The 20,230-nt window shown below is 54.9% G+C and overlaps 1 protein-coding gene across 8 annotated transcripts in view; it reads left to right on the forward strand.

Annotated features, from left to right (window-relative positions):
- Window positions 1-382: 382 nt before the first annotated feature.
- The window catches only part of DGKZ (diacylglycerol kinase zeta), a 48,441-nt gene continuing 28,593 nt past the window's right edge, over window positions 383-20,230 (forward strand). For 2 of the 8 annotated variants that reach the window (XM_039470483.2, XM_010333910.3), the window contains exon 1: window positions 15,287-15,477. In XM_039470483.2, the coding sequence (XP_039326417.1) occupies window positions 15,302-15,477 (176 nt within the window). In that variant the 5' untranslated portion in view covers window positions 15,287-15,301. Of the gene's footprint in view, window positions 1,188-14,259; window positions 14,292-15,286; window positions 15,478-17,315; window positions 17,740-20,230 lie in introns of those variants that run through there. The other 6 variants (XM_039470488.2, XM_039470489.2, XM_039470480.2 and 3 more) reach the window with 5 other exon arrangements.

Here is a 20,230-nt window from a genome sequence, read left to right on the forward strand (position 1 = left end):
CCCAGCAGGCTGATTAAATCTGGGAGACCCTGGCCCTGAAGCCTCAGGAATTCAGGTCCTAGGAAGCCTCCCTTCCTTGAGGAGACACCCCCCACTTTGGGGCCCTCTCCAGGCAGGTCCAGAAGAGCTCTAGGCCTGAAGGTAGTGTTACCCGCCATCGGGTCTATCCCCAAATTAAAGGCATCCCTGGGCAAGTTCCCTCTCCTGTGCCCCTTCCCCCAATCCAGTTGGGTCTCTAAATTCCGGTGGCGCCGACGGGGTTAAAGTTGGCTGCTGTCACCGCTTCTGCACGCCCCCGCTCCAAACCTGCCAGCTGCAGCGGCGACTGCCTAAGCCCGAAAGCGAGGGACTAGGCAGCGGTGGGGGTTGGGGGGACACATCACAGCAGCTGAGTGACAGGCGGCGGGGTGATGATTGGCAGCTGCAGAACGGCCGGCACAGGGACTGGGGCTGGGGCGCAGAGGTGGCCGCAGAAGGCGCCCCACACCGCGGAGCCTTTCGCCCTGACCTGGGTTCCTGCCGGTGGTGGGCTGGGCCGGGCTGGCTCCCTCCGTGCCCAGTGCGGGCGGGCTGGGCTGGGCGGCGCCCTTCCCCCGGACCCCACCGGCTGGCGAGTGTCTCTAAGGTGACACTCGGGTGTGCGGCAGCGGCGGCAGCTGCAGGGGCTCGCTCTCCACCCGGGCTCCGGCTCCGCTCCAGCCGTCCGGGGGGCGCCGCGGCGCGCAGAGCGCAGCTCCCCGACTCCAGCCGAGGACCCCCGCCCCCCAGGGGCGCAGGAGGACCCCGGCCGGCCTCGCCCAGGCGCAGCGCCCAGCATCTCCTGTCGTCTGAGTGCCGGCGTCGCTAGGGACCTGCGGGACCCGGCGCTTCCCTCCCTCCCTGCCTCGCGCCCCCGGCCCGGGCGAACCGGAGACTCGAACTTGAGCTGGGCGCCCCGAAAGGCCTCGGGAGCCGCGGGCGGAGGGCGGCCGCGCGATGGCTGAGGGGCCCGGCGGCGGAGGGCAGCGCGGGGACTGGGCTGGCGGCGGCCGGGCGGCCGAGGAGGAGGTGGTGCGGCGGCGCTGCCGGCGCGGGGAGGAGGCCCAGGTCGCGCAGTCCTGGCCCGAGGGCCCCCGGGGCACGGCCGCTGCGCCCCCGGTGGAAGAGCGGTTCCGCCAGCTGCACCTACGAAAGCAGGTGTCTTACAGGTAAGGAGGACACGGGCAGAGGGGAGCGCGGCGATTGGGACCACCCCTCTTCAGGCGTCATTGCAAAAGCGTTTATGGTGCGCCCGCCGCCTGCCTGGCGCTGGGAGTTTAGAGATGACTACCGAGGGTTCTCTGCCTTTGGTGTCCAGCGGGAAGGAGGAAGCTTCTGGGACTCCTTCTCTGCAGGAACCGTGAAAGCCCTATTCATTCAATAGGCAGGGGCCGAGGGAACTGTGTGCCAGGCGCTGAGGAGACGAAATAGCCAAACATTGTTCTTAGAAACCTCTATCTGCTGGGGAGAGCCAGGAGATGCCCCCTGGCCCTTCTGGGGGACAGAGGAACCCCCTCTTCATTCAACAGGTCTACCCTGAGCTTTCCCTTCAGCTGAGTCTGTGCTTGGCACAGACTCGTCACGCGGGAACCCCTACGGCCCGTGATGGGGAAGGGAATTCCCTCCTGAACCCCGTGCCACAGCAGGCCCTGGCTGGCAACCTCCAGGGACAGACGGAACCTCCCCACCCAACATCTTAATTCAACTGACTTCTGCCAGTGTCAGAGTCCCTTAGCCTGCCACCTCTGCCCACAGGTCATTTCGGAGTGGACCCCAGAGGTCATTTTGATGACCTGGGGTAGGAAGTTAATGAGGGAGGACCGTCTTTCAAAGCAAGGATGGGAAAGTTACACAGAAGTTGGAGCCGGGACAGCCCAGTACACACCTTAACCTTCTTCTTCCTCTCCCAAACCACAGCCTCAACTTGGACTTGCTGCCCCTCTCAAGCCCCTGGCCCAGAGTGACCTCCTCTGGAGAGTCCAGCAGGACCACTGGGGCAGCTGCAGTCCTTAAGAGCCATCGCCTGGTTGGAGAGGACAAGCTCCCTGTCCGCTTACAACCATGGGGAGTTTGGGACAGTCTGAGGCTGCCCTGGTTCTCTGAGAAGACCTTTCGTAAAACTTGCCCAGCCGGCTGGGCGTGGTGGCTCATGCCTGTAATCTCAGCACTTTGAGAAGCCGAGGTGGGTGGATCATGAGGTGAGGAGTTCAAGACCAGCTTGGCCAAGATGGTGAAACCCTGTCTCTACTAAAAATACAAATATTAGCTGGGTGTAGTGGCGGGCATCTGTAACCCCAGCTATTCGAGAGGCTAACGCAGAAAATTACCTGACCCTGGGAAGTGGAGGTTGCAGTGAGCCGAGATCTCGCCACTGTACTCCAGCCTGGGCCACAGAGCAAGACTCCCTCTCAATTTTACAAATAACAAACAAACTTGCCCAACCCCAGGAGCTTGAAAGGCCCCAGGATTCTTAATGGCCCTGGGGCCATCAGGTCTCCATCACTTGCGGGAGGAAAGGAGAGAAGGGGAGGGGACTTTCCAAGAAGTGAGATGCTCAGAGAAAATGGGAAGCAGGCTAGGTTCCCATGGGCCCTACCTCCACCTTCCAGGGTATACGAGAAGTCGTGAGTACACTAGGCTCCATTACCAAGTTCTTCCAGAACACCACGCCCAGGGGAGTGCGTCATCCATCTCATGCCTCTGGATGTAGACAGAGGAGCCTCCTGAAAGTCCCCCTGGGGCAGGAGAAAGTGCAGAAGGATTCACAGGGGGTGCAGCAAAGAATGGAGACTCCTGGGGGAAATGTTGGCCTAAGAGTCAGAAGACCTGGTTTCTACTCTCAATTCTGCCGGAGACTGGCTGTGTGTCCTTGAGCTGGATAATATCTCTCTCTGGGCCTCAGTTCTTAACATAAGGGGATGACCCCAAGATTTGCCTTGGCTGTGGGTCAGAGACTAATCACAAATGGAAGCCAGAGTGGAGTAGAGGCTTAGGAGGCAGGGAGCAAAGAATAATTAAAGGTCTGCCAGGCACAGTGGCTCACTTTGGGAGACAGGGGAATCACAAGGTCAGGAGTTCAAGACCAGCCTGGCCAACATGGTGAAACCCTGTCTCTACTAAAAATACAAAAAATTAGCTGGGCGTGGTGGTACATGCCTGTAATCCCAGCTACTCGGGAGGCTGAGGCAGGAGAATCGCTTGAAACCAGGAGGTTGCAGTGAGATGAGATTGAACCACTGCACTCCAGCCTGGGTGACACCGCGAGACTCCATCTCAAAAATAAATAAATAAATAAATGAATAATGAAAGGGATGAGATGGAAAATGTTGCGCAGGTGCACACACACACACACACACACACACGCGCACACACAGCGGCAAGGGCTGGGATTCCCCAGGGTGGCCCCAGAATGGAGGCCCCTCTGCAACCCAAACAACTTGGAACCTGTAATCACCAAGGATACCAGGTAATCCCACTGAGGTCCCCCCCACCCCTGCCTCCACATTACCTGTGTGAGGGCAGCAGAAGACAGTACCAGGGTGAACTCCACGGTCACCCCTGGACAGATGAGAGGGAGAGGGCACCTCCCCACTCCCCGGGGTTAATCCAAGAACCCAGTCTTGGTCTCAGAGCCGGACAAGGCATCGAGGCAAGGAGAGCCCCCGGGTAGAGGACAGATAGACATGCCCTGGGAAAGAGCCAGAGGTCCTTCCAGGCCCAGGGGACCCCAGGGGAACAAGCCGTGCTCTCCGGCTAAGCCCTCCCTTGTGGCTGCTGTCCTGAGTGGGCTGTGGCTGCCTTGGTTGGGGGGGCCGGCGGGGGGGGGTGGTGGCTGAGGGTGCTGGCAGGAGCTCAGGCCCATGGTGGCTCTTCTCCACGTGCCACAGTTCCGTGCAGCTCCGGCTGGCAGCTAAACCTCCCACCCTGCTGTGAGGAGTTGCTAAGAAAAGCATTTGAAAGCCCTTCCCAGAGCGAAAAGGCTTTTAGACAGAAATGCGGGGGCAAAAAAAATCTGAGGGCGAGGAGTGGAAGCGGAAGCAGGCTGAAGGCCTGGCTGCTTCTGACGTAAGTGAGGACGGGGGGCTTTGGCAAGACACTAGAAGCTTCCAGGGGTGTGTGGGGGCTTCTCAGAAATAGGTTTCCTTCGCCTCCCAGAGGGAGCAAGGGCTGGAAGCAAGCCTGGCAGCTTCGTTAGGTGGATGGAGAGATGGCAGGTGTGTGCCCGCAGAAACTCAGACACCTGGAAAGGCAGGGGAGGGGGAAGGGCAGGAAGGCAGGAAAGTAGGCAAGGGAAGAACATGAATGGGGTAGGTCCTTGTTTGGTTTAAATGGGTCCTGGTTTCCAATAAGTCATAAAAGGGCAGGGCAGGCCCAGGCACAGTGACTCATGCCTGTAATCCCAGCACTTTCGGAGGCCAAGGCAGGAGGATATGTACACACACATATAATTTGGGACCAGCCTGAGTGATGCAGTGAGACCTTGTCTTTAAAAAAAAAAAAAAAAAAAAATTTTTTTTTTTTTTTCCTTTAGAGACAGGGTCTCATTCTGTCATCCAGGCCGGAGTGCAGTATCATGATCATGGGTGATCCTCCCACCTCAGCCTCCTGAATAGCTGGGACTACAGGAACACACTACCATGCCTGGATAACTTTTTGTATTTTTTGTAGAGACAGGGTTTCACCATGTTGCCAGGCTGGTCTCGAACTCCTGGGCTCAAGCAATTCACCCACCTTGGCCTCCCAAAGTGCTGGGGTCACAAGCATGAGCCACTTCTCCAGGCCTCTACAGAAGGTGTTTTTTTTTTTTTAAATTAGCCGGTCATGGTTCCATGTGTCTGTAGTCCCAGCTACTCAGAAGGTTGAGGTGGGAGGATTGCTTAAACCCAAGAATTCAAGGCTGCAGTGAGCCACGATTGCGCCACTGCAGTGGAGGAGGGGAGACAGAACAAGATTCTGTCTCTAAAAAAAACCAGGGGGCAGGGCAGTAGCGCCCGACATAGTGCATCTCCATCTGGAGGGAAGGAAAAGTAACTCTCATTCTAAATGATCAGGATTGGCTCAAAAGACCATGGGAGAGCAGGCTCCAGCTAGGCAAAGCCAGAGTGGGGCAAGAGATCAAGAGATGATGAGCTTGATATGAAAGGATCAGTTCAAAGATGCAGGATTTGGAACTCCAGAATTAAGCTCGGTGGTTTCCAAACTGGATCACCTAGGGGTCTCTTTTAAAATTGATTTTTTTTTTTTTTTTTTTTTTTTTTTTTTGAGATGGAGTCTAGCTCTGTCACCCAGGCTGGAGTGCAGTGGCATGATCGTGCAACCACCACTTCCGGGTTCAAGCAATTCTCCTGCCTCAGCCTCCCAAATAGCTGGGACTGCAGGCACCTGCCACCACGCTTGGCTAATTTGTGTATTTTTGGTAGAGGCGGATCACAAGGTCAAGGGATCAAGACCATCCTGACCAACAGGGTGAAACCCCCTCTGTATTAAAAATACAAAATTTAGGCTGGGCATGGTGGCTCATGCCTGTAGTCCAAGCACTTTGGAGGCCAAGGCGGGCGGATCACCTGAGGTTGGGAGTCCAAGACTAGCCTGACCAACATGGTGAAACCCTGTCTTTATATTTAAAAAAAGAAAAATATATTATAAAAAAAAAAAAGAAAAAAATACTAAATTTAGCTCGGCATGGTGGCGCATGCCTGTAGTCCCAGCTACTTGGGAGGCTGAGGCAGAAGAATCACTTGAGCCTGGGAGGCGGAGGTTGCACTGAGCCAAGGTTGCACCACTGCACTCCAGCCTGGCAATAGTTCGAGACTCCGTCTCAAAAAAAAAAAAAAAAATGTGGAGGGAGGGGGTGTCCAGTGTGAGATGACTCATTGGGATGTGGCTGGCGGACGGCTTCTCTGTGCTGAGTTCTGTTTTGGCCCCAGAAGGGTCTCCAAGAAGAGCCAGTGCCTCTACTTGGCGTTCTGGGCCTGGGCCAAGCACTGCCTGAGATGGAAATATGGGACACAGTCTCTTCCTTTAACAAAAGTATGACCCCCCCACCCCTCCAAGCAGGGTGAGACAGTAAATACCTCAGGCTTTGCAGGACACTTGACTCCGCCATTGTGGCGCAAAAGCAGTCACAGACAACATGTAAATGAATGAGTGGCCAGGGTTCTGGTAAAACTTTATTCATAGACACTGAACTTCACATTTCACAGAATTTCCAGCAACACAATACCATTCTTTTGCTTTTCCCCCGCTCATTTAAAAATGTAAGAAGCATTTTTACAGGGTGTGGTGGCTCAGGCCTGTCATCTCAGTGCTTTGGGAGGCCAAGGCGGGTGGATCACCTGAGCTCAGGAGTTCAAGACTAGCCTGGCCAACATGGTGAAACCCCATCTCTACTAAAAACACAAAAATTAGCTGGGCGTGGTGGTGTGCATCTGTAATCCCAGCTACTCTGGAGGCTGAGGCAGGAGAATCGCTTGAACCCTGGGGTTGCAGTGAGCTGAGATCGTGCCACTTTACTCCAGCCTGGACATTCTTAGTTCCTGGGCCCTACAAAAACAGGCAGGAGGCTGGATGTGGTCCCGATCCAGTAGGTGAGACAGGACAAGCTCGTGGGAAACCAGAACTGAGGCATCTGGATGGACCTGAGCATGGGGGGGGCCGGGGTGGGGGAGACTGTGGCGCCCGCATCCCTCCGAGAGAGGCCATGCAACACCCACCCACGCAGGCTTCCGGGTCAGAGAGACCTGGGTTCGAATTCCAGCCCTGCCCCTTCCTAATTGGGTAAGAGGCTTTCACTTTTGACCCTGTTTCCTCACATGGAAAATGGGAACAATAATACCACGTCAAGAATGTGGTGAGGAAGGTTCAAGAGATATGAGATGTCAAGTTCCTGACTCAGAGTAGGGGTAAAACAAGTTAGAGCGCTCATCTGGTGTAGCCGGACCTCCATCGTGGGTTCCGGAGGCCCAGTGAGGCATGGAGATGGAGGCCGGCCCTGAGCCACAGAGGGTGGTGGGACCCACGGGTGGCAAAGTTTAACAGAGACTGAAAGCAAGGGCTGAGCATGCGCGCCTGTCCCGGCCGACGGTCCTCCCCCTCCTCCACCCCTGCTGAGGGGCTGGGGGCAGGGACTGGGGAACAACTGGCAGAGGAGAGTGCCCCCTGCGGTGGGCACGCTGCTGCGGGTCCACAGCTCCTCGAGGGAGGGGCACCTGATCCAACTCTCCCTGCGGCTATTTACCAGAAGCTAAAAATAACCCAAGAGTGACTGGGAGATGGGGCCGATTTGTAATTTAAATAGCAACAGGAGAAAGCAACGAGCTGCCGGAGATCACTTTCTGTCCTGAATTAACAATGCAAAACCAGGGGCAGAGAGCTGAGCTGAGCAGGGGGAGGGGACCAAGGCCAGAGGAAGCCTGGGGTCCATCCCTTTTCTTTCCTTTGGGAAGGGCGGGGCCCAGGCCCAGCCCGGAACTCCTTCCCTCCCCTCCGGGACCTGCCGTTCTTGCTGACTAGTGAGTCAAAGGCCAGAGAAGTAAAGTGCCACACTGTCCCGAAAGCCAACGTGCAGGGATCGGGGTCTTACCGACCCCATTTTGGCACAAGGAGCTTGGCATATGCCCCCAGCAGCCCATGTCCCCCAGTCCCTGGACTAAGGGGCACAGCCACTTGGGCATTTTGGAGGGAACCTGGGAAGGCCAGTTTGATCAACGGCATTTGAAGACGTTATTTAGTGGCCTGTGGACAGAGCATGGGGAAGCCTGGAGTGAAGTCTCATTTGTACGTCAGTTTGTGCCTTTCAGAGTATTCAGAAAGGCTCCTCCGGGGTCCAGGGTGCCAGGGACAAGGGTTAGTACGAACTGGGGAAGACCTCTCTTCAATGACATACAAAGAGAGTGGGGAAGGAACTGGGACTGGACTCCAGGCTTCTGCAGGGCTCCGGCGTGATTGACCAGGGCTCTCAGCCTACAGATGCCTAGAAAGGAAGGCTAATCAGAGATCGCAGAGTAGGCAGGGCCTTGGGGGCCACTGGGCTGCAGCTTACAAACGAAGAACTAAGATTTGCAGAAGTTAAGTCATGTGTTAAGATCGCAGAGTCAGGAACTGGTGGGGCCAGGATCCAGACTGACATCTGTTTCTCTCCAAAGCCTTTTCACTCTGTCAGGCTTGCAAGGGTCTAGACTTTTCATCCTTAAGGATCTTTGCTTTCGGCCCTGTACAAAGTGCACATATCCCTGGGTGGGATCATAGGATGGGCAGTAAGGGGGCTGGAAGGGAGCTACGCAGTCAGGGCTCATGACCCTACAGATGGGGGTGGGAGGCTTGGAGGGAAGGAGAGACAATGACCCTGTTGTGGGGGGTTGGTGTAGTCCAGGCTGGGGACAGATGGAAACTTTAGAGCAGATGCCGCTGACCCAGAGTAAAGGGAGAGCTGTGCAGGCTCCTTGCTCACCTCCAACCCAGGAACTTTGGAGGTGCCAAAGGACAGCTTCCAAGAGACTTGGAGGTTTGGGCCAGGTGCGATGATTCACTCCTGTAATCCCAGCACTTTGGGAGGCCGAGGCGGGCGATCAGGAGGTCAGGAGTCTGAGACCAGCCTTGCCAATATGGCAAAACCCCATCTCTCCTAAAAATACAAAAGTTAGCTGGGCATGGTGGCGGGCACTTGTAGTCCCAGCTACTCAGGAGGCTGAGGCAGGAGAATTGCTTGAACCTGGGAGGCGGAGTTTGCGGTGAGCTGAGATCATGCTATTGCACTCCAGCCTGCGACAGAGGGAGAAAAAAGAGAGAGAGAGAGAGAGAGAGAGATGGTGGTTTGAAGGACCACCTTTGGCTGCTGGGCTGCCAGTGCTGTGCGTGCAGCTCTCTTGCCTCAGCGGGAGAAGGTCTCCAGCCCCTCCTCCAGGTTTCCTCCTGCTCTTGACTTTCATGAAGCTGCCCAGAAGGAACCTAATCAAATTTCCATCTGTCGCTAGCCAGCAGCACCTGCAGCCCAGCTCAGACATATCTGTCTCCTCTATGGGGGCAGAGGCTCAGCTCCTGGGCAGGGGCCAGTGATCAGCAGGGGAGCCCAGGCTCTGGGTTGCTCCCAAAGGCTTCAGCAGGTACCCGGATCACAGGCATAGCTGCTTGGGAGGCAGGCAGTTAGACTTCAAAAACCTTGTAGGACAGGCATGGTGGGTGGCTCATGCCTATAATCCCAGCATGTTGGAAGGCCAAGGCAGGAGGATCACTTGAGGCCAGGAGATCAAGACCAGCCTGGGCAACATGGTGAAACCCTGTCTCTACTAAAAATACAAAACCTAGCTGGATGTGGTGGCACATGCTTGTAGTCCCAGCTGTTTAGGAGGCTGAGGCAGGAGAATCGCTTAAATCCAAGAGGTGGAGGTTGCAATGAGCTGAGATCATGCCACTGCACTCCAGCCAGGGCATCAGCAAGGCTCTGTCTCAAGAAAACAAAAAACAAAACAAAAAAACCCTATGGCCACTTATGCAAACAAGAAGCCAGTCTCCCTCCCTCTTCTAAACACCTATGTTCAACCCGTGGCAACTTCCAAAGGAAGTCACTGAGCACAGACTCGTGTACCCAGCACTGAGCTAGGAACAGCACAGGGTTCAAGAATCTTTTTTTTTTTTTTTTTTTTTTGAGATGAAATTTCACTTTTGTTGCCCAGTCTGGAGTGCAATGGGGTGATCTTGGCTCAGCACAACCTCCGCCTCCCGGGTTCAAGTGATTCTCCTGCCTCAGCCTCCCGAGTAGCTGGGATTACAGGCACGCGTCACCACACCCAGCTAATTTTGTATTTTGAGCAGAGACGGGGTTTCTCCATGTTGGCCAGGCTGGTCTCAAACTCCCGACCTCAGGTGATCCGCCTGCCGTGGCCTCCCAAAGTGCTGGGGTTACAGGCGTGAGCCATTGTGCCTGGCCAGGGTTCAAGAATCTTGTAAGGAAGCGACTAATGTGCACAAAAAACCAAATGATACAGCATTACCATTGGGAACAAAAATGAGCATCATAGCTGGGCATGGTGGCGCATGCCTGTAGTCCCAGCTACTAGGGAGGCTGAGGCAGGAGAATTGCTTGAGCCCATGAAACAGAGGTTGCGGTGAGCCGAGATCACGCCATTGCACTCCAGCCTGGGTAACAAGAGCAAAACTCCGTCTCAAAAAAAAAAGAAAAATGAGCATCATAGGCGAAGGACGAGCAGGTGGGGTGAGATGCCAGCTCAGTCAGGAGTAGGGTTTGACGCTTGGTAGATATTTCTGAAATATTTGTCATACAAATGAATAAAGAAATGAGTGAGCAAAAACTTGGAAATCAGGAAAGAAAATTCAAATGAAACTGTCAGATCTAAAGGGGATCTTTTTTTTTTTTTTTTTTTTTTTTTTTGAGACGGAGTTTTTTTGCTCTTGTTACCCAGGTTGGAGTGCAATGGCGCGATCTCAGCTCACTGCAACCTCCGCCTCCTGGGTTCAAGCAATTCTCCTGCCTCAGCCTCCTGAGTAGCTGGGATTACAGGCACGCACCACCATGCCCAGCTAACTTTTTGTATTTTTAGTAGAGACGGGGTTTCACCATGTTGACCAGGATGGTCTCGATCTTTTGACCTCGTGATCCACCCACCTCGGCCTCCCAAAGTGCTGGGATTACAGGCTTGAGCCACCGCGCCCAGCCCTAAAGGAGATCTTAGAAATCATCTGATCCAACCCAGAGAGGGTAACGAGTGGCCCACAGTCACGCAGCAAGGGCAGCAGTGTGAACCAATGAACTCAGTGTCTGGGGCTCTTTCTGCCTTCCCGCTCTGGCTGCTTGAGCTGGGTCTGAAGGATGGAGAATGTGATTGGCCAAATACTCAGGAAAGAAGGGCTAGGGGAGCAGCACAGGCAAAGGGAATGGCAGGGGTCAAGGCCACAAGTGAAGGGAATGTGAAGAGGGGGAGGTGGGGGGTTTATTTAGCACCTACTTTGAAGCAGGCATCAGCTTGGTGTGAGCTGAGAGAAAATCTCTGCAGGGAAAGCCTGGACAGAGAGGCAGAAAAGCAAGACGACCAGAGAGCATAAAGAGCCACGAAGGTCAGGCCAAGGAGGCTGGCTGGGAGAGTTTTGAGAGCAGAGGATGCCCAGGTCGTGGGTTGAGTGCTCAGTGTCCTGGTACATTTCTTTTCCCCAGCTCCCACTTGCTCATCCAGGCCACAGAAAGTAGAACACCATCCTCTGGGGCCTCCACAAAGCCCAGAATAATTTTCTTACCCAGATTCTTCTTCCTGTGTGTACCTGGGTGGATTCTGAGGGGTCCCCAGCTTCCCAGGGCTGGCACATGTTGTCCTAGGAACTGCCAAGGGCATCCTCCCTACTCCCATGCACCTGTCCCTTCCAGCCTTGTGCTCTCCACCGCACCTGGAAAGCAGAGATGACGCTGACAGCGCCCAGGAGTGCAAGATCAAGGTAGCCCGAGTCCCACAGTCAGGACTGCCCTGCTTCTCGAAGCCTCCAGCCTGCCTGCTTCCCCTCCAGGAGCCCCATTTCCTGCTCTCTGCTGCTCCAGGGCTGCCAGACGCCTCCGATGGAAAACAAGCCCAGCCTCATTTCCTCTGTTTAACTGCTCAAGCTACTTGCAAAATGCCTGCAAGAGGAAGACAGGGCCCTGCACAGGCTCCTTCCAGAACAGACCTTGGCCTGGTTGGCAGAGTCTCCGATTAGGCCACAGCATATAGGACCCATCTTGAGGCATTCAGAGATAATGGTTGGAAGAAAAACTGTGGGAAAGTGGGGACTGAGCCTCGGGGGCATTACTTAGCCATATCCCCTACCTCAGAGGAGCAATAGGATGTTTTATTTAAGGGCACAGATTCTGGGGCTAGAGTCTAGCTTCCACCTCCTACCAGCTGGGTGATCTCAGGCAGGTAAGCTTAGCAGCTCTGTGCTTTGATTTCCCCGTCTGTAAAAGGAGGAAAATAAAGCCGGGCACGGTGGCTCACGCCTGTAATCCCAGCACTTTGGGAGGCCGAGCCAGGCAGATCACATGAGGTCAGGAGTTCAAGACCAGCCTGGTCAACATGGTACAACCCCGTCTCTACTAAAAATACAAAAATTAGCCAGGCATGGTGGCGTACACCTGTAATCCCAGCTGCTGGAGAGGCTAAGGCACGAGAATCCCTTGAACCTGGGAAGCAGAGGATGCAGTAAGCCTCAATTGCACCAATGCACTGTAGCCTGGGCGATGACAGAGTGAGGCTCGGTCAAAAAAAAAAAAAAAAGGAGGAAAATAACAAGGTCTACCTCTTAGAGTTATTAAGAGGATTCAAAGAGCTACATTAAATATTCAGTAAGATTTCTGGCACAGAAATGTTCAGGAAATATTAGCCATTATCTTGTGATTACTGAGTATTAATTATTCATTATATAGCATGCATTTATTTTTATTTTGAGACTGGGTTTCGCTGTCACCCAGGTTGGAGGGCAATGGCACGATCTCGACTCACTGCAACCTCCCCCTCCTGAGTTCAAGTGATACTGCTGCCTCAGCCTCCGGAGTAGCTGAGATTACAGGCACCCGCCACCATGCCCGGCTAATTTTTGTATATTTAGTACAGACAGGGTTTCACTATGTTGATCAAGCTGGTCTTAAACTCCTGACCTCAAGTGATCCAACTGCCTTGGCCTCCCAAAGTGTTGGGATTACAGACGTGAACCACTGTGCCCAGCAGCAGGTATTTATTAAACAAATATTTATTGAAAAATATTATGTTCTCGTCATGAAGGACACAAAGGTGATTATAGCACCAGATGGAGGTTTGTAAGAGTCGGGATGGCAACGTGAAGGGTTCTGTAGCATAAATGTTTATTGAACTGAACTGATGCTGTTTCTGTCCTTGAGAAATTCACAGTAGTAAACACACAACTAAAGAATTAGTTCAACATGGTGAAACCCTGTTTCTACTAAAAATTCAAAAATTAGCTGGGCGTGGTGGTACACGCCTGTAGTCCCAGCTACTAGGGAGGCTGAGGCAGGAGAATTGCTTGAACCCAGGGGAGGGGGGAGGTTGCAGTGAGCCGAGATCACGCCACTGCACTCCAGCCTGTGCCTGGCGACAGAGCGACTCTCTCTCAAAAAAAAAAAAAAAAAAGAATTAGTTATAAAGCAGAGTGATTAAAGAATGCTTGAGGAAGGTACAATTTCCTTCCTAGAACCAGTCCTAGGAATAAAGAGTGAATGTATGCCCTACCGTTTATTTCCCAAATCCTCACGGTGGCCTCGAACTCCAGCCCAGTTCGGCCTCTGGAGATCTCTCCAGCTCCTAACTAATTCCCCCTGGTTCCCTGATCTCTGGCCACGCTGGCCTTTTTGCTGTTCTCCAGACACAAGTACATTCCTTGTTCCATGCCTTTGCTCTGTCTCTACTTCCACCTAGAATGCCATTCTCCCAGTTAAGTCACACACGCTCTCAAATGTCGCCTCCCCAGAGAGGCCCTCCATGACTTCCCTGCCTAAGTAGCACTCCCCATCATCACTCTCATTACTCTCCTCCGTTGCTTTTGGCTTCATTTTCCTTTCTAGCACTTTTTTGGGGGGGTGGGGGAGATGGAATCTTGGTCTGTCACCAGGCTGGAGTGCAGTGGTACGATCTCAGCTCACTGCAACCTCTGCCTCCTGTGTTCAAGCGATTCTCCTGTCTCAGCCTCCCAAGTAGCTGGGATTACAGGAACCCACTACCACATCTGGCTCATTTTTTTGTATTTTTAGTGGAGAGGGAGTTTCACCATCTTGGCCAGGCTGGTCTCGAACTCCTGACCTGGTGATCCATCTGCCTCAGCCTCCCAAAGTGCTCACAGGCATAACCACACCCAGCTTTTTTTTTTTTTTTTTTTTTTTTTTGAGACGGAGTCTCACTTTGCCACCCAGGCTGGAATGCAGTAGTGTGATTTCAGCTCACTGCAACCTCCGCCTCCCGAATTCAAACGATTCTCCTGCCTCAGCCCCCCAAGTAGCTATGATAACAGGTGCCCACCACCACACCCAGCTAATTTTTGTACCTTTAATAGACACAGGGTTTCACCATGTTGGCCAGGCTAGTCTCAAACTCCTGATCTCAAGTGATCCTCCTACCTTGGCCTCCCAATGTTTATGGCACATCTTGTTAACAGACATTATATCATATGTAGATTGTTTCCGGAATGTCTTCCCCACTAGAATCTAAGACCTGTGAGGATGGAGCCCTGCTTCCCTGCTTAGAGCTATGCTCTCCGCTATGGTACCTGATGCACAGAGGCATTCCGTAAGTATTTAGTGAATGAATTAATTTGTAAACCCTCCTATCTCGTCTGTATTCCTCAGATAACACCATTAGCTCAATTATTACTCCTTTTTTTTTTTTTTTTAACAGAGTTTTGTTGTCACCTAGGCTGGAGTGCAATGGCATGATCTCAGCTCACTGCACCCTCCACCTCCTGGGTTCAAGTGATTCTCCTGTCTCAGCTTCTCTAGTAGCTGGGATTACAGGTGGCCACCGCTATGCCCAGCTAATTTTTGTATGTTTTGTAGAGATGGGGGTTTCACCATGTTGACCAGGCTGGTCTCGAACTCCTGACCTCAGATGATTCTCCTGCCTCAGCCTCCCAAAGTGCTGGGATTACAGGTGTGAGCCACTGTGCCCAGCCCATTACTCCATTTTACAGATGAGAAAACTGAGGCTCAGAAAAGCTCCCTGACACATGTATTCATAAGTTTATTTATAGCCTGCCTTGTCCCAAAGGTGATTTAGAGGACTCAGACATGTTTATGATCGGATCCAGGCCACACAGAGCTGATAAGAGGCAGAAACAGGACACAAGCTCGTTTCTCCAGGCTCCATCCTTGTTGTTCATTTCACTACACCATCCTGTGTGCCCAGCGCTGTGTAAGATGGTACATTGCACACAGAATTGCTAGGGAGAGAGTACGCCCAGCCACTGTACCCAGTGGTTGTCATAAAGTGGGAGACCTCAGCAGGACCAAGAGGTGAAATTGGAGAGGTTAAATGGAGAGGAAGACCAGACAGGAGCCCAGGTGCAGATTCCAGCCCAAGCAAGCCCCATGGCTGCCTCCTGGCTGCTGGGCTGGGCTTGTCCCCACCTGCCCCTTGCCTTCCCATGCAGCTCTTCGCGGCAGCTGGCCCCAGCTAGCGGAAGGCGCCTATGAGCCTCAAGCCTGTGGTCCTCAGCTCGGGCGGCCAGCGGCCTCTAGCAGGGCCCCCCCACCCCACCCCCGTCAGGAAGTGCCGAAAGAGGAAGAGAGTCGCTGGGCAGGATGAGCGCACAGGGGGCTGGCCAGAGTGCCGGGGAAAGTTGCAATGAGGCCTCAGCTCTGGGCTCGGTGGAGGCGCTGGGGACAGAAGAAGGGGATCGGCCGGGGGCACTGAGGCAGATGTGGCGCTACCGCTCCTGGGACGTGCCACAGATCCCAGCCGAGGCAACCCAGACACAGTAGGTACAAGGGGTGGCCTAGGGGTGGGCATGGGGAACTCTGTCCCTCTATGAGCCTTTTATCTGAGATGCAGGGGTGGCAAAAGTAGGGTCACCCATCCTTCATCCAGCACTCTGCGGAGGCGCAGAGCAGGGCAAAAGAATTATTGAGTTATCGGCAGGGTGCAGGGAGCTCTGGTGTCTGGACTGCGTAGGGGGACCAATCTCGAGAGAGGCCAGGAGTTGAGCAAGCTAGCAGTCCGGGGATCTGGGAAGAGGACCCCCGCCAGGAGTGTGGCACTGGATCCCAGAGATTTCTGACCCACCTGTGAGGCCTCGTGGAGACTCAGTGGGTCTTCAGTTGCCTCTGATCTCTTCTCTCAGAACTTGGAATAAAAGCCATTGAGAAACTTCCCCAAAAGGACCCATGTACCCCAGAGGTAGGTGTCAGGCCTACTTGGGGATTGATCTGTCCTCCTCCTGGCCACCCTGGCACCAGTTGCTGGCTGGAGGGCTGGAGCCCCACCTCCCTCATCAGCCCTTCTCCCAACTTGCAGGAAACTTGAAGGAAACTGGGAGAGGGTTCTCAGCCTCTGGGTGCTGGTTCTTCCTCAAAATCACAGGCTTGCCCTCAGGTCACAGCCCCGAGCATTGGCTGCTTGTGGCTGAGGAAGGCTGGAAAACAGACTGTCAGAACCCAAGAGGGGAGGAGGAAAGTGAAGGTGACACAGGATGTGGCTTGGCAGAGAGGCATGCACACAGAAATAGTGGGCAGCTGGTGTGGGCAGCAGGGTGGTAGGGTCTGGGGAGGTGGAAGACCATACTCTCCAGCTCCTGGCCTCCCTTCATCAGCCCAACGGGAGCCATTAGAGGCTGCCCAGGTGTGTGTAATGGCTGTGCCCCCACAGGTGACTGCTTGGGTTCCAATTGCTCTCATTTCTGGAGGGGGATGACCTCAGCTGCATTTAGGGGTGTCTTTGTGTGTGCATGTGAGATATATTTCTGGATACGAGTATGTGTGTATGACACACATACATACATGTGAGGGATGTGGCAACCGGTAACCATTGTCCTGGGGGTAACTTGCAAGCAGAGAAAGATGTGTGGGCTCTGTGTGGGCATGTGTGCTTGTGAATGGGAGTGTGGTACCTATTGTCCTTCTATGTGAATATCTGTGAGTGTGGAAGGGCTGCGCAGGTGATTCCCGTAGCATATGAGATCTATGGGTTCTGTTGAATATGATGTCAGGAAAATGCGATGTGTTGGGCATGGGTGAGAAGGTTGAGAACCACTGTGGATAGCTGTGGAAGGATGATTTTGTAGGAGAAACGTGTCAGTTCTTTGTTGGTGTGCGTGCGAGTTGTTAAGTGACTTTGGTCACGAGTGTGAGAGGCTGGGGTGGGAAGAGTTCGTTTGAGGAATGAGTGGGCATAATTGTGTAAGGGGTGTGTGTGTTCTGCGTGCCTGGGGAGCACTGTGTGACTTTTGCTCTCCTGGGTGCGCTTTGGGAGAGCCAAGGGGGTATGGGTGGAGATTGCGAGCCGCTGTGAGAAGGCACAGGGTGTGTGAGAGTGGAGGGGAGGTGGTGACAGCAGCCCTCGAGAGTCTACACTTGTGAGCCTGCAGTTGTTTGGTGGTGGAGGGATGGGGGGGAAGACAGCGTCTGGGTGCGCGCAGCGCGAGTGTGCCAGGCGGGGAGATTCAGTTCCATCCAGGCGGGCCGGGCCGGGATGGGGGCGGGGCTTTCCTGCTGCCCCGCCCATTATTCGCCCCGCCCCTCGGGCCGCCCCGGCTGACTGCGGCGCGGCGGGCGTCCGGCAGAGGGCGCTGCGGTCCCGGTGCCGCCGCGCGGCCGAGGGGGCGTGCTCGGCGACGGGCAGGCAGCGGCCCGGCCAGCTATGCGGGGTCCTGCGGCCGCGGCTGGCGGCACTTCCTGGAGCGGCGGCGGCAGCCGCTTCCCGGGCACCTGGGCGTGGGGCGCGGGGGCGCGCGGCGCGGGGCGGGCGGAGCGAGCGCGCGCCATGGTGGTGGCGGGCGGCGCGGAGCGGGCGTGCTGAGCCCCGGCCGCCGGCCCGGCATGGGCGTCTCCCGTGGGCCCGCCGCCGGCCGGGGCTAGGGCCGGATGGAGCCGCGGGACGGCAGCCCCGAGGCCCGGAGCAGCGACTCCGAGTCGGCTTCCGCCTCTTCCAGCGGCTCCGAGCGCGACGCTGGTCCTGAGCCGGACAAGCCGCCGCGGCGACTCAACAAGCGGCGCTTCCCGGGGCTTCGGCTCTTCGGGCACAGGTGAGCGGGGCAACGGCGGGGCGGGCACCGAGGCACCGGCAGGTTACCGCGCCCGCAGCGGGGGACAGTCTTCCGCCGCCGGCGGTCCGGGCCACTTCGGCACTGACACCGAGTCGGGGAGATGTTGGCACCGGCGGCACGACACTCATTGGGGGTCATCCCCCAGGGCCGGGACACGGGTGGGATCGATCGCCTTGGCACTGTCGCCGGATGGGGGTCATTCCCTGGCACAGGCAGTCTAGTGCGCCTCGTGTAGCACCGTGACAGGGTCGGCTCCCGACCCTCCAGCAGGGAGATGGAATCACCCCAGCCCCCGGGCACCAGCAGGTAGGGCCCCCAAACTGGTCACCCACGCCTTCTTGGCACTGATAGAACAGGGCCTCTCTGAACCTCCTGGCACCACTGAGGTGGGGATCATACCGCCCTTTGGACTTTCGTGGGGCCCGGTTGCCTACCACCACTGCGTGGCATCGGTAGACTGCAGCCCCGTCGATACCGTCACGACACATGGCTTGTCCCCAAGCTCTGGTCGCTGGTTTAATTGTTGAACATGTGAAGCCTCGCCTTGGAGTTGAGGGTGTCTGAGCGTCTGCCCTACCTTGCTCGTAAGTAGCAGGCAGACCCCAGCCCCTCCCTCTGCTAGGCGAGCAGCATGTTTCTCTCAATGACTCTTCCAGCCCATGCTGGGAAAGAGATGGGGTGGGCTGGAGTCTGTGCAGACTGTTCAGGCTTCATCTTGCCCCCTCCCCCAGCACTCCAAATGTCACCATCTTTTGCCTGTGACAGAGCTTTGACCAGGACTCCAGCGAGGAACCGGGGGGGCGGGGGGGGGTATGGAAAGACTGAGCGCATGCAGTTCACGGCGAGTGTGCTGGTCTTGGCCGTGAGCCGCTGCCCGCCTTCGCAGCCCTGGTGTAAGGTAAGGGACGTGAGGCCCCAGGAGTACCTGACCTGGCTCCCTGAGTTCCTTCCCGACTGATTCCTGCCCTTCCTTGGTGGCCAAGGAGCTTGCAGCCAATCAGCCAAGGACCCCAGAGCCATCTCAGACTGAACTCTGAACACTTGGAGTCTGCCCAAGGCCTCCCGCTCACTTTCTGCAACTGCCCAGACTTGGTGGCATTCACCACTCCCCACCTCCCCACCCCTAGCTTTGCCCTGCCCCTTCCCTGGGTAGACTTTACCCACCAATAACATGGGCAGTTTTTTCCTGCAGTACGGGCTGGTGTACCTGTGATGCTGACCTGTGCCCTCCACCTCCCTTCCCCTGGCCAGAGCCCACTGTTTGCACCTGCACACTCGTCTGTGAGCAGACGCACAGATCTAGATTCTTACATTGGCAGATGGAGCTCCATGGGCTCCTGTGTTACCACGAAGGCTTCAATGTCATGTAAAACAGGGCAGGGAGTGAAACTTCCAGTAGCTCTGTTTTGTCACCCACAGGCCTGCAAGATGGAGCAGTTTACACCCAGCTCTGCAGGATGTAGCCTCCAGTGTTCACAGACTCCGCAGGGGGAGGGAGGGGCACCATCAGAGGCTTCCTGTCACTGCCCTCAGGGCATCAAGTGTTGGGTTCTTCTGACCTGTGGCTGTGCCCCTTCTGAAGGGCACGGGTTTGTGTGTGTAGCGATGAGCACATTTGGGAGGAAGAACAAGAAGCAAGAGAACCCACAGATACCTTTATGTAATTCTCTAAAATCAGCAGGGTAGGTGGTATTCTTCCTTTTGTATAAAACAATTTTTTGTAGAGATGGGATCTCACTGCGTTGCCCAAGCTGGTCTTGAATTCCTGGCCTCAAGCAGTCCTCCCGCCTCGGACTCCCAAAGTGCTGGGATTACAGGTGTGAGCCACCTCACCTGGCGTGTTTCTCCATTTTTGTAGGTGAAAGGAACACGGTCAGAAGGGATTTGCCCAGAGTCACATAGCAAGGAAGAGGTAGAGATCAAGTCTGAAGTCAAGTTGGTGTAATTCCAAAATCCACATTCCTTTCTCTATTCAGGATCCCAAACGGAACATCACAGTGGCCAAGGGAGCTTTAAGAAATACAGATTCCAAAAAAAAAAAAAAGAAAAGAAAAGAAAAGAAATACAGATTCCTAGATCTTAGCCTAGGTGTGTCTGACTTGTCAGGTCTGGAGGTGGGGCCCAGGCATTGTTTAAAGCTTCCCAAGTGATTCTGATGTGCCACTAAGTTTCAGAAGCACAGAAGTCCGTCACCCTGGGGAGTGTAAATTCTCTTATCATATGTCTGATGAGAGAAAAGAAAATTCAGCAGCGCTCCTGAAAGCATGGGTCACTTGTTTGGGAGGCCTGTGCTAGATAGATAGTAGGGCCTTCAGAAATAAATACCAGAGAGCCCAGAGGAATCAGGCAGAGAGCAGCAAGGTAAAATGCTTCCTCCTGCCAGGCCTGGGAGCTGGGAGAACTGGTGCTCATTGGGGCTGGCCTCCTTCCTCTTGATAGGGCCAAGGGCTGGGGGTTGGGGGCAGATGTG

The sequence above is a fragment of the Saimiri boliviensis genome, chromosome 6 (assembly GCF_048565385.1).
Source record: "Saimiri boliviensis isolate mSaiBol1 chromosome 6, mSaiBol1.pri, whole genome shotgun sequence".
Taxonomy (NCBI): domain Eukaryota; kingdom Metazoa; phylum Chordata; class Mammalia; order Primates; family Cebidae; genus Saimiri; species Saimiri boliviensis.